General features: G+C 43.5%; 1 protein-coding gene across 1 annotated transcript in view; it reads left to right on the top strand.

Moving 5' to 3' along the window:
• Window positions 1–14,395, top strand: part of LOC108794610 (DENN domain-containing protein 1B-like) — a 52,798-nt gene that overhangs the window by 18,842 nt on the left and 19,561 nt on the right. The window contains exons 8-14 of the mRNA XM_018565690.1: window positions 895–948; window positions 4,081–4,191; window positions 5,156–5,256; window positions 7,094–7,139; window positions 7,995–8,096; window positions 11,474–11,599; window positions 12,173–12,274. Coding sequence (XP_018421192.1) covers window positions 895–948; window positions 4,081–4,191; window positions 5,156–5,256; window positions 7,094–7,139; window positions 7,995–8,096; window positions 11,474–11,599; window positions 12,173–12,274 — 642 coding nt within the window. The remainder of the gene's footprint in view (window positions 1–894; window positions 949–4,080; window positions 4,192–5,155; window positions 5,257–7,093; window positions 7,140–7,994; window positions 8,097–11,473; window positions 11,600–12,172; window positions 12,275–14,395) is intronic.

Here is a 14,395-nt window from a genome sequence, read left to right on the forward strand (position 1 = left end):
CTCTGGCCGGAAAGGGGCAGCAGGCACCCTGCCCCAGCCCCCCCCCCCCCCCCCCCCCCTTTCCTTTCCTTTTCTTATACATCCAACATCTCCATTCTGCGGGGAAAAAATGGGTGTTTTACAGAGCTCATTAGCTCAAACTGCAATGTACATATACAAGTAAAAAAGGTAGAGCATTGACTCCTCCCTCTTTTCTTCACCGCCCTCCAAAGATTCCCTCTAAGTATTCAGAGACAGAGTGTCTAAAAGGAAAGAACTATTACTGAGCTTGTATATAAACAAATCTTCTTTGATCTTAAAAAAACATTAAAACTAGGGATGCACCGATACCAAGTACCGCACTCGGTACAAGTACAAGTACAGATACTTTTCCAGCTCCAGGACTAGACTAGAGCAAAACTCAGAAGTTAGGAGGCAGCTGGCATTTGTAAGGAGCACACGGAGCTCCCGGGATTTGTACATCTCATTACATTGTACGATTTTGTTTTTATAAATATATATATAAGGAATGCACCAATACCATTTTTTCAAGTACAAGTACTGATACTTCTCCAAGTGCTCACAGATACAAGTACTGATACTTCTCCAAGTGCTCACTGATACAAGTACTGATACATTTTTGTTTATTGTCATGTGACAGTTTTTGTAAAACAATACAGACTAATGATTTCAGGACAGTGGTGGGGCACCTGAGCCCGGTCCCAGCTGCAACCGCTGCAACCCTGGTAGTTCTCATGAAAATGCCAAGTATCTGCACTGGTATCTGAAAAGTATCTGTGCATTCCTAATTAAAACATAATTGACCTATAATTGTTATAATTATTAGTCCTCAGGTTGACTATGACATAAAGTGGTTGAGGATGAAATTCTGATACTTTGTGTGTTCTTTCCCAGTTTTCCTATTTTGTGGCTCCGGATCCTGCAAAGCTGCCATCCATTCCAGAAAATGTGAGTCACTTCCTAGTGGAGCTTCATTCACTGCCTTCTCCCTAGAAGTCAGGTTATGTTGATCTGTCATCGATCTGTTCTTACCAGCTTGCTGGTGATCATTGTATCTGCAAGTGACGTTATAATGATATCAGAGAACATACACAAAGGACTAAGGCCTCCATGCCACCTCTGTGCTTTGTTTGTGGCATATTTGGCTTCAAGCAAGATACAACTGAATGAATGGTAATTCCCCTAAAATGTGTCCAAAATGCCCGGCACTCCGACTGCATGAAGAAGGTGAATGTAGCCAAATAAATTCCTGTCTAAGGCAGTGCCTACCTGACTTCCTGGCCTTTATCCTGATGGCAGTTACTCATTGGCTCATTGATGATCCAATTGAAGAGTACAAATCTCACGGATTTTATGTTGGTTTTCCAGTTTGTATTAGTGGTTCAGTGGCATGACAATGGTCTTTATTCTTACTGTAGAGTCATGTAGGGGATCCCATCGCACTCCTGACTGAAAATGCCCCAACAACGGATGGCGCCACTGGATCAGATAAACAAAACAGTAAGTCACCAGCACTCCAAAGGTTCTCCAAGCAAAGTTCTTTGTATTCCATGTGTACAGTTACATCACCAAGTGTAGCAAAGTTTTGGAAAGCATCCGGTTCCTTCATTACTTTGTTTTGACTGATGAAGGAATTGGATGGATTCTGAAATGTTGCTACACTTGGTAATGTAACTTTAGACATGGAATAAAAATAACTTTGCTTGGAGAACCTTTGGAGTAGGGATGGACCGATACTGATACTAGTATCTGTATTGATGCCGCTGCTGAGTATTTGGGCGGGTACTCATACTCACCCAAATGCTCCAATGACTTGCCTGATACTTCCAGACTGATTGTCCTGGGAAGCCGGATCCATGCTCCTTCATCACTTGTGATGAGGGAGCATGGAGCCGACTTCCCGGCCAATCAGGAAGCCAAGCAGCGTGTAATGACTTGCTGCCCGGCTTCCTGATTGGTCAGGCAGCTAGCCAATCAAGAAGCCGGGCCCTGTGTAATAAAACGGCGCCCGGCTTTCTGATTGGCCGGGAATCCGGCTGCATGCTCCCTTATCATGGAGACGACTTCCCTGCTAATCAGAAAGCCGAGTGGCGAGTCATTACATGCCGCCTGGCCTCCTTAATGGGACTTCCGGTATCGGTATTCGGTATCAGCGAGTCCCGTAAAAAAACAAATTTGGGTACTCTTATTCGATACCGAAAACCGGGTCTCGGTGCATCTCTACTTTGTAGTGCTGGTGACTTACTGTTTTGTTTATCTTATTGCAAACACTTCAAACTGTGTTAATGTCTCAGTACAAGCTTCCAATTGGCTTGGTGATAGGTTTTGGTTTACAGACCACACGATAGTCTTTCCATTTATATAACATATCAGTGACAGTTTATTTGTGTGTGTCGGCTGTATTTCTCATACATTCATCTTTCAGTCAGTTACATCCTGACTGTCTAATCTATGTGTCAGTGCCACCAGGGTTCTTATTGTGGCAGGTTGGTGTCTGTCCATGTGGTTTTCTACGTCTGTAACCCTTCCTGTTGTGTTCTGTTTTGCTTTCTGCAAGTCTGTTCTTTCTGAATGTCAATATCGCACTGTGCGGACCTAGTGCTGGGTGCTGTAGTAATCAGATGGACGCCCCATTATGCAATAAGCAAAGATTCTTCTTACTAACACACATCATTGTATCAGGAAAACCTTTTTTTTATTAAAATCATTATGACATCACAAACTGCTACCTTATACTGCACCTAGGCCAAGACTATGGACATTAAAGTACTTACACACTCAGACCAAGCAGTAAAAGTGCTTTAAGACAAGTCCTCAATGACCTCTCTAGCTGCATGTACTGTAAAGTAATTCAAACTCAAAGTGTAAGGTATCTGTGGTAGGTGGAGTCCGAAGTGGAGCGAGGCTGAGGATTGGGCTAAGCAGAGTCAGCTACAGACTGGCAGTCAGGTACAAAATCAGGATCCAGTAGAGTAGTCGAGAAACAGGCCAAGGTCTACATTAATGGGCAGCAAGGTACAAAGTTGGCCACTCAGAACGGTAGTCGGAAAACAGGCCAAAGTCATGAAGATAATCCAATGGCAGCACCCTCAGGAAACTAACCCAAATAAACATGCTCAGAGCACAGGAAGTGCTCAGCAGACCCATGTTCAATTCCCCACAGCTTTAAAACAGGTGATGGGCAGGCAGGTACCTGACACAAGGATCTTCAAAGATCACAACAAAGTAAAGCTTTGGTCCATTTTTAACAGTTTTTAAACACCTACTGCTTGTTTACAATAGAGTCCTGGCAGGCTGCCAAGATTCTGGTGCAACAGAAAGTAAAGAGAGAAGAGGTAAGATTTCAGAGCCTCTGTTGTGAATTTTGAAGATTGATTTCTCAACAATGCCTATAGCTACACAGGTGAATGAAGGCTTGTTTTACTGACTTTACTTATTTTTACTGATGGTTCAGAATATTGAAATACTTAAAGGAGAACTATGAGCTGAGTGATTTCCACTCATCTTCATAATTAGAGCCGACCTGTGACAAAGAAGCTGCCACTGGTCGCCTATAATTGATCGGGAAGTGAGCAGAAACATGCAGCCGATCCGCTCACTACTCCATCGTCTCCCCGCAGGGATTTCCCCTCTCCGATCCTCCAGCGCTGGGTGGAGGAACGGACGGGGAAGGAGGCGGGCACAGCTGGCTGTGGCTCTAGATAGGCAGCCCGGTGGATTGTTGGGATCCATCCCGGCTACGGCGCTCTCAATAGCCCGCGATATACTGAGCTTTGGGTCACGGGAGGAGGTTAGTATATGTCCTCCCGTGACCCTAAAGAGAACTATGGGGAAAAACACTTACCCCATAGTTCTCTTTTAAGTGTGCATAGTCTGGACACAAGTTCATTTTAAGAAAGGGGTCCTGTATGGCCCCTGAAATGTCACATTGTTTGCAAAGTCATAATGATCTCATAAAGTGATTTTACCTGATACAAAAAGCTGTGCTTGTTTGAAGGATCATTAATAATTGTTTTGATTTCCCTTTGATCTCTCAGGGGGATATTAACTAAACTTCTTTGTTTTGTTGTCATCAATTAGAGAAATCTCACAGAGTTCCTTGTTGCTGTTCAAGTGGACACAATGTTGCAGTTATATTCCAGCCTGTTGTGTGAGCGGAGGATCCTGATTACATCCAGCAAACTCAGTACGGTAAGTGTTGTCCTCCCCCCAATTCTTCACACCTCCATATCCATAGTGACTTCCCTCTACACCTGGATTTATAGACTAATACCGAATAGGCAAAATTTCAGACAAATGTTATTTGTTACTTGTGTAAAGCTTATGTTAGACCTCGTCAGACATACAAACTCAATTTAAACATCTCACAATGCATTGGACTAAACCATAATTAGAGTACTTGGGTCATGCTAAAAGTACTGTTTAGTCACATGAAGGAAGGCGAAACAGGCCAAACTAAAAAGAATAAGTGCACTCACAAGCTAAAGTAAACCACCCTCCCCGGGTGTATCTTTACCTGTATCCACCTGTAAACCACCCTCCCCGGGTGTATGTTTACCTGTATCCACTTTTTTTTTTGCAACCTTTGAGCACAATCTTCTATACATTGGCCGCACCTGTGCAGGAGCTCCCCATAGACGTCTAGATTAGGTGATGTCTGAACAAACATGGCTCCAGTGGCGTCACAAGGGGGGGTTCGGCCCATACCTGGGTGACACCATTGGAGGGGTGACACCAAAATGACTGACAGTCATTTTGGTATCACCCCCTCTGAAAAGTCGGGTGAACGTCCCCTCCTCTCTGGCGGTGTCCATTACCAAGATGGCCACCAGCAAGTATCACAAAGATGGCCACGCATGCACGATGATGTCATCGCGCACGCGCGTGGTGAAGTCGCGTGCATGCGCGTTGACGTGGTGTCACTTGGTATCCGATTCCGGGTGACACCAGTCCTTAGGACGCCCCTGCATGGCTCAATCCTTGTAAGGAGAAAAGCAGATGACGGCATTACCAGGAGGAGTACTGTGATCTCCGTGTAATAAAAACCTGGATGTGTTACACGTACACATAACTTGGCATTCATGTATGTAACTTGTAAAAATATATCTGATGATAGATCCATTTTAATCCGTGTCTTCCTCTCTCTACCTCACAGCTGACAGCCTGTGTCCATGCCTCTGCAGCCCTCCTGTATCCCATGTACTGGCAACACATCTATATTCCTACACTACCTCCACACCTCCTGGACTACTGCGGGTCTGTCATTCTGTCTGTCACCTTGTTCATCTGTCTGTCTACAGCTGAAACTTAAAGTCTATTTCCACTTTTGCAGTCAAATTTGAGTAAACCCCCTCTATAAGTTCATTATGTGTTCCTGTTCACACAGCATATTGAAAAAAGGCAAGATGGCTGGTTCTGGGTTCTTCTTAGCCCGTTCACAGTGGTCTTTGGGACAGAAATTTGAGAATTGTATTTATCTGATAAGCTTCATTAACATACAATGGACATGCTACCTCTCAATGGACGAGACCCCTCACCCATGGCAGCCCCTCCTAACATTTCAAAGAAATAGAAGCTAGAAGACATTTTAACCCTTAAAACCCTAACCCAAATAAAAGCAATTAAAATTGCAAGAAGCTTTGAAAAAAAATTTTTTTAGCGTATGCTATGTGAATGGGAACATGTAACAAATATAAAATAGGTATTATCCCAATTTGGTTGCAAAGGTGAAAATGCACTTTAGGAGTTCTCCTAATTGTTACGGCTTTAGATTCAGCGCTTTCCAGGAACTGAGGATCAAACAATTGTGATAACTTTGGTGATCTCAGGACAGCGACAATGCTTATGTAGTGTTAAACACACACAAGTCAACTTGCAGCACACGCCCCAACACCAACCTAGAAAATCTTCCCATTGACTCTTGGAATATGCCAGGGTTCACAGATTTCCGGTTGCCTTTTTAGAATCTCCATGTAGTACCATGGAGGGGGTTCCCACTCCTAAAGCTGTAGCAATAGTGGGTCTATTGCTGGGGTACATGGGGTGCAGACTTTCCCAGGACCATGATGGATAATAGAACCAGGCCGCAGAAAGCCAGCAGCATGCAAGTAGTAAGCAATCAGGACTATGCTACTCTTATACTTGTAGAAGCTCCTGGTGTCCCCTTATGTGACCAGTGAACCAGAAGCCTTCTCAGGCAGGGAATAAAAGTGGCTGTGATGACACCTATCTTCACCAAATGCTAAGATGGGCTGATGTCTACAGCAGCAGGGTTAGAAGTGGCAGAAACAAGCCTCAGAATCTTCAGATTGTGATCACTTTCATTATTTTGGTTGCCTAGAATAGATGGATAGAGGATTGGGGTTGATTCCTTTAGACTACTGCATTAGCGTATTAGAATTTGCTGTTTGCTTTTTTAAATCAGCCCAGACGTCTTCATTTAGGTACGATGGATCTCGTAAAATACCATTATATCCACAGCGGACTAGCAGCAAAAAATCAAATGACTTGTATTTCAACATTTACCCCATTTTACAAGTAATTGATGTCAATCTATTGGACTGAGTTAGATTACATTGAAGGACTAATGGGTGCCTGACTTTCTCCTGAAGGAGCTTTTGGGATAGACATTAGAGCAGAGTTAATAGGTCACAGCCTGCTTTAACAGTGATCCTGCCCATTGGCAGACACCACATGACAATTGCCTCTTTAAGGGTCCGAGCATCAGAGGGGTGTACAATTCAGTAGCAAAAGGGTAGCAAATTCACTAGGAAAGGGTTTACTTTTCTGCTCTGATATTGACATCACATTGTATATAGTGTTGGGTAAAGTGCCAAATAAGTGTTTCATTTTATTTTCACTTTGATGCTTGAGTTGCAATACCAGTTATCACCTGCAGGGGTAAGCATGTAAGCATGAGGCCACCAAACTCAGACTGAAGTCACAATTCCTGATCTGCATAATTGTTGCATAACAACCAAATAACTGGCGTTTTATAAAGAGAGTTCAACAATAGGAACTCCAGTGTTTCTTCAGTACAAGTTTCCTTTAAATGTGTGATATACTTACCATAAGTCTCATTGTCCTTTCTTAGAGCACCAATGCCTTACCTGATCGGTGTACACAGCAGTCTGATGGAGGTAAGTGGATCTAAGTTGCCTTCATGTCACAATTGTTACTAGGAAGTGGTATCAGGTAAACAAAACTAATGATTAAAGGGTCAGTACAGCCAAAATATCTATTTTAATCATAGGTGGTAGCTAGTTGACCAAATCATCCTCTGACTTATTATACGTCTTAGATGTTTCAGTAGTGGGATCTCCTGGCCATAATTCCTGACTCTGTTTCTGTCCACCCCAGCATCTCCTGTTTCATTGTTCATGATACAAATAAAATCCCATCAAGGATAGTAGGAACCCCTTATATTGGGTACAGCAAGTGTGAAGGAACTTAGTGTAGAGATCTCTCCAATAGAGACAGAAGACACTGTCAGAAGGGCTCTCTAACATCTACCCAACACTGAAATATTAGATTTGGTTGGACTAACCCTTTAAGAAGTGTATTTCTGTGTGACACACCTGGGTGTCAAATATGACAGCCCCAATTAAAGGACCACATTATTCTGATATTTCAGGTATGGGTGGAAGCTGGTGGATTAAATCATGTTCAGCCATCATATGCCTGTAATGGACTCTAAAAGTGGTCCTCCTTCCAGCTCTGTTTCCCATCCTCTGTAATCTCTTTCCTACTATTGTATACATTGGCACTCAAGGTATATATATATATATTTACATAAAATATAATCTTCATTTATTTTACTGTATCAAGAATATCTCCTTCCACCAGGCAGAGTTCCTTATAGTTTGTGGCAGTTGGGTAGCTATTAGAAGGCCATGGGTGAATGGGTGAATGGGTGAATAATACAACAAGCTGACATTGTTTTGGTGGACGAGTCCTCATAATTGTATATTTTCCGTTCTTTCTTTCCTCTACAGCAAGTCAATGTCGGAGTTCTGGAAGATGTAGTCATTTTTAATATGGACACAAACTACCTAGAGACGCCATTCCAAGACCTGGAAAGTCTACCTCCACATGTGGTAGGAACAGAAATGGTTTTCAAAAACCTATGTCACTATGTTCAAAAGTGTGAATAGCAGTCCTCCCTGAAAAGAAAACCATTATGACTCACTTGTCCTGCTTCCTCCACCGCTAAGCTATTCTGGGTCGAAGACCTAAAGTTCAAAAAGCAAAAGAGGGTTCTGAAGGGCTCTTCTTCAAGCAAGGCTTGCATAGATGATTTCCAGATGTTAAAGGGGAACTCTTCTGGAATGTTACAAACGTCTTGATGCTGCTGGAGTTCCTTTCCTTGATGTTACATACAAGAGACTCTCTAGCTGCCTCTGCAGCATCTTTTTGTCAGCCCTCTAGGGGGTGTCACAGAGCCGGCACGTAAGGCAGGGCTGGGGAAGGAGAGCAGGAGGGACAAACCTTTACGATGTCTTCCTTTGCTCCTCCCAAACAGTTACATTCATAACTGAGAGGATAATAGAGCATTCATATCCAATCTGATCCGACAACCCCTAAATTATGATGCGTCATGAGTTTAGTTTTAGATTGAAACCAAACTTGCCGGAGATATGAATGATTGGAGGGCCAGGAGGGTCAATGTCGCCTCTCTGGCCTTTGCCCATTAGCTATTTTTGGTATGTGTTTTCTCGTCTTGACAAGACCCAGCTAATTGTGCCAATAATTTTACAATATCACTCTCCAATTCCAAGTTATGAAATTGAGTTGATATTATAACTCAGTTTTATGATCTTTGGGTGAATGCCGGGTCACCTGTGACATTAACTCTACCAGTCCCTGCTTGTGTTTATATGAACCTGTCAACTGCTAATGGATAGGTGCTCTACCATTCCGCTTGTTTTGCCTTTAATTAGGGGCAGCCATAAAAAGGGTTAAGAGGGTGATTCTAGTATATCACTTGTTAATTAGAACTAAAGACTATGAAGATCACAGGCCAGATTAGCAGATCTCTGTTTTTTTGGAATTTGAAGAGACCTGGCAAACTGAACTAAATGGAAGGCAAATATTTCATATTAATAGACTCAAACCCCATTATTGTCACAATCCCGTCTGCCTGTTTCTGCTTCTGTGTTTGTTCCCTTTCCCGTGTCTTGGCTCGAGAGAACTCTGCCCTATTTATCTGTTCAGACGAACTGTGTACATGCACTGGGGTGGCTAAGGGCATGCTTCCTCATTGCTCTACTCTAAATCTCTTTCTAAGATTACAGCATTCCTAGTTGAGTTGCCCGTTGTAGCATTCAGTTTTGTTAATGTGTGTGTGTCTTGATTCTGACTTCTCGTATCTTGTTTTCACTTCTGTTATGCTGACATTCAGTGTTCCTACTTCCCTAGTCATAGCCTCGTTCCTGTTCCTGTACTCTTGGCTTTGACCCATATTCTGTTTCACTTCTGGTCCCTTTCTGTTCTTAGCCTGCCTTTACCTTTTTACCTTTCTTTGTCTGTCGTATGCCGGATCTCGCTATTATGACCTATTGGATTCCTGGATTCGATCTCTTGCATGACCTGACCTTGCTTTAACATCTCCTGCCCTGACTTTGGATTTGTTATTGACTATGTCCCTGCTCAACCCAGTGGCTTAGATACTCGAATCTCCTGATCCCAGCAACTAACTTGGCTACTCATCTTGACAACTCCACAGTCTTTAACTCCCCTTTGCAGAGAAACAACCTCCTATTAAGGTCTGATAATCCGACACTTAGGTCCTGGGGGCACCCAAGCACCGGCAACACATAGAAAGCATCCTCAGATGGTGGCTGCTAAAGGTGAAGCGCACCACAGCTGTAGTCATCAGCCTTTAACAGAGACTTGACCCTCACAGAAGCGTATTCAAACATTTTCTGCATCCGGCACCATAGAGTGAGGCTCATTGAAGATCTCATTCTTTTTTTCCAAAATAGTTTATTTAGGCTTAAACAAGGTCACCATGTGACCATAGGAATACAATACAGTACATGCATTTATGTTTTATTTTGTTTAGTGTCTTGCGGTATAGTGGCCAAGTCACGGGTGGCCCACATTTATCAAGAAATATAACATGCAAACAAACATGACAGTATGTAGTCCAATTTGGTCTTGTTTAAAGAGATATAAACACATAGATATATAACCGTGAGGATTTGAAAGGGATGACCCAATACCAAGAGTTACAGCACTCTGTTCGATGTTAAGGGAGTCCCTATATACTGATCTAATTGTCCCCGAGTTATTAGGGGAACGTGGAGTGAGTCTTTCGTAACTAGATTTCTTTCCACGTCCCCCTAGCAACTGCGGTCGAGTCCTATTATCCTCCCAGTAATGGAGATCAAATCTCACTGGTTCTGCATGTTAAGTCAGATTCAAAAGAGATAATCGAAGGGATAAAGAAATTTCTCTTTAACATATAGAAAACATAACAAAAAGATTATCTAAATTGCGTTCGTAGCTCACCAGTCGTTGCAGCGTCGTTGCAGCGTCGTCCCATTCATTAGTCTCTCATTCTCTTCCCCGTGTCCTCTCCACCACTCCCCATCCAGACGCCTCCTTGGGCGTAGCGCCAAATCACAGACAGAAGATCTCATTCTGACCGACTCCAGGCCCCAAATATTTCCTGTTGCAGAATTACTGTATGTCCATAGTGCAACATTTATGAAACATCCACCAATGAGAGTTAGATCACTCTTGCCATGGAAGGTGCTCAGAGCTGAAAACACCGGTGAAGTTTCCCCGTGAGATAAATATGAAGCAAAATTCTACCAACTATCTAAAACTAAAATATGTTTAGTTCGGTAATCTGTAAAGAGAACCATTCTATTATGTAAATGATGTGAGACAGCCCATCTAAGTCTGCTGCTCATGGTTTAAAGGCCATGCCGTGCTTTGTGCTTAAAAAAATGGTATGGTGAATTTGCACATTAATTCGTTAGCACCGTGAATTTTAACCCTGCAGAAGTAGATTGCAGATCCAGGAAGATGGGGTAAGGTTTGGATTTGCTGGAAGCATTCATTTGTAAAGAGTGTATAATGATGGTGATGTCTGGCAGTCTCATGTAGCAGATCTATAGTCTATAAACATCTCCTGTAGTGTGTCTTCACTCTCCAACCACTCCTGTTGCATCTCTGCAATCTCTAATGGTCTCCTCTTGTAAGTCTGAACTCTCCGACAGTCTCTTTCCTATGCTGAATATTATGTGCAGGCCTTTGGAACTACAGTTGAGGTTTCCTACACCTTGTAATATAAAATCGCTGCCGTCAAACCTTCTTTTTGTGGCTTGTGCCTCACTTTCTGATCTACATTATTCTCTGCCATATATTGTTTACTGTAAAGCTACCAGTACACCTTCAGTTTTTCTAAATGGGGCCTCCTACTTTTTTGCACTCACCCCCCGGCAATCTTTCTGTTCCTCCCCAGGTCTCTCTGCTGAAACTGCAACTGACTAAACACTCAGCCTTCATGGGTGACGGGGTGTCACGGGCCTTCCTCCGAGCCCAGGCTCTGCTGTTTGGCAGCTATAGAGAAGCCCTCAACTACAACCTGGTAAGTTTTGAAGTAGAGTTCCTTCAAAGACATGTTAGCATTGGGAATGAGATCTTCATTTTTATCTTCATGGGTTGTCAAAGCACAGTGCAGAACAAGGCAAAAGTCAAAAACAACATAGTAACATTCAATGTTCAGTAAATCTCATGGTTTTGAGTAAATAAGTGAGCCTTTAGCCTGGTTTTAAAACACGAACATTGCATAGAGTTTAGGTGCTGGATTTGGTGTGGGTTTAATTCTATGAGGAATGTGTTTGGAGTGCGATGACTCTAGATAAGCGGCTCACAGACACAAAGGAAGCATTCAAAGATGCTTCAAAGGGGATGCAAATGATTGCAGAGAATGGAGCTGCACACCAATCATGAAGAGTCCAAATGAGAAAGGCTGCTCTATGCCCTTCTTTGTTGGCCTTTAATATGGAGAATCCAAATGAAAGCTTCAAAACTGAAGCCAAAAAAAACACAAAACCTGCCAGACGTTCTACACGTAGTTTGGAATTCACTCATGAGCAGAATAATATCCAGTGCTGAATCAGCGATTGAGGACTCACTTGTGTTTATTGTGTCCTCACAGGGGGAGCCAATCACTTTCTGCCAGGAGACTTTCCTCGACCACAAGAGCAGCTCCATGAGATCCTTCCTGCAGAACGCCGTCCACCTCCAGCTCTTCTCACAGGTCTGAGCTCTGACTTTGGTAGAGGGAGTGTCATTTTTTTTCCATGAAATCTTGCTGAGATGTTCACAATCTTTATTGATCTCCTTGTTTTATCTTCCTATACCATTGTGTACCTGTTTGTACATACAACCAATATTTTTAATTCTGTCCAGCCAGTCTGGTGATAAATACATCCAATGTCAGACAGAACAGGATATTCACTGTCACAGCTTTTCAGCTTCCTGTGTCACTACTCACTCTGCAATACTATTGGCCTGTGTGTTATGCTGACCCTCTGGCTTCAATACTCTAAGTCACTGGCCTAGAACACAAATGAAGATCAGTAAAGTTAGAAGTCCTTAGCTGCATACTTCTGGCTCAGTGACTTAATGTCATTAAAGGAGGTTAAACATGACATCCGGGAACCTGGGAACCTGCACGTTTATCTCAAGAAACTTTTACTATAAAGAAAGCCTCTACTTCCAGGGATCTGGTGTCACGATCTGGATCAGGCTCGGAGTCCAGTAGCTGAAACAGCAAGCAAAGTCGTAGTCAAACATGCCGAGTTCGGTACCCAAGCAAACGGTAGTAGTATAAGGATCAGGCAGAAGCATAGTCAGAGATCAAGCCGAGGTCAGTAGCCAAAAGGTATCAGGTATGAAGTGGAACACGATGAGAGTAATCGGTGAATCAGCAGCCAAAGGTCGGTACACGGGTAGCAGTATGAGCGGATTGTATCACAGGAGGAGCAAGGAAGCAAGATATTGGCAGGAGCACAATACTCTGGCAAACAGGAAGTGCAGAGGCGTGGCTTATATAGGAAATTCAAGGGAGGAGCAAGGAGTTCAGAGTTCAGCAGAAACTAGGTTTACCTGAGGATTACACAGGAGATCAGGGAAGGAGCTATCCAAGGTTCTAAGGTGGCTCAGCAGGTAGAACCACTGCCAGCTACAGCAGAGGCCCTGGGTTCAGATCTGGTTCCTGACATCTGGGTACCTTTATGAACCAGAGAATTTTATTTAATGTATTGGGATTCATTGAGAGGTGTTTAAGCAGCCTCAGAGTTCAGGCACATGTCAGGCAGGTCATATGGTTTGGGGCATCTTGGGAAGTAACCGTGGCCTGGTATGTGTGTTCTGAACTGTGTTCTGCTCTTCATGTTAAATACGTTGGTGCTGCTAGAACCTCCTACTGTCAGCACAAAGAATTTTCATGCACACATTCACCATCAGCATAATTTTTGACTGTCTGCTCAAATGCCAACTCCACCCAAAAGCTGATATTTCATTTTTGGGTGAGCACCGGTGAGGTAATTCATGCATGCCTTTGTTGCTGGTGTAACACTCAAAATTCAAAATACTAACTACAACATACAAAGCCATCCACAACTCTGCCCCTGGTTACATCTCCAACCTCATCCCAAGAAATCACCCAAGTGTGTACTTTTTTATTTGTATTAGTTAGTTTTTTATATGTCACTTGTGGGGGTTGGTGGGAGGGCTTATGGTTGTGGTGTTTTTGGAGTTGCTAATAAATTATAGTTCATAAGCATTGTTTGATATGGTCACGTATTTGGTTCTCCTGTAGAGATACCTGCACGCGGTGTGGGGACACACGTGCACGTTATCGTGACACCAGGTCAATGTTAACCCTAGTGATCATATGGCTTTTTTATTTAAAGGAGAACTATGAGATGAGTGATTTCCACTCACCTCATAGTTCTAGCCGACCTGTGACAATGAGACTGTCACAGGTCGGCTCAGTAGATCGGGAGGTGTGGGAAAACATACCGGGTTCCCTCACCTCTCGATCCTGTCACGGCTCTCTGCCGTGACAGGGGGAGGGGCTGGATTCCCCTCTCCCCGTTCCGATCTGCCAGCGCTGACTGGCGGAACGGACGGGGGAGGGGGCGGGTACAGCTGGCTCTGCCTCTAGATAGGCAGAGCCAGCTGTCACTCACGCAGCTGGGCGGATCCCGTCATCTACGTCGGGATCCGCTCCAGGTGCGGCGTCTCAGTATACCGTGAGCTGTAGCTCGCGGTATACTGAGCTTAGGGTAACGGGAGGATGCTAGTTTGTGTCCTCCCCTAAACCCTAAGGAGAACTATGGGGAAAAACACTGACCCCATAGTTCTCCTTTAA

This window comes from Nanorana parkeri, unplaced genomic scaffold, assembly GCF_000935625.1.
Source record: "Nanorana parkeri isolate BGI_ZX_2015 unplaced genomic scaffold, ASM93562v1 scaffold874, whole genome shotgun sequence".
NCBI lineage: Eukaryota > Metazoa > Chordata > Amphibia > Anura > Dicroglossidae > Nanorana > Nanorana parkeri.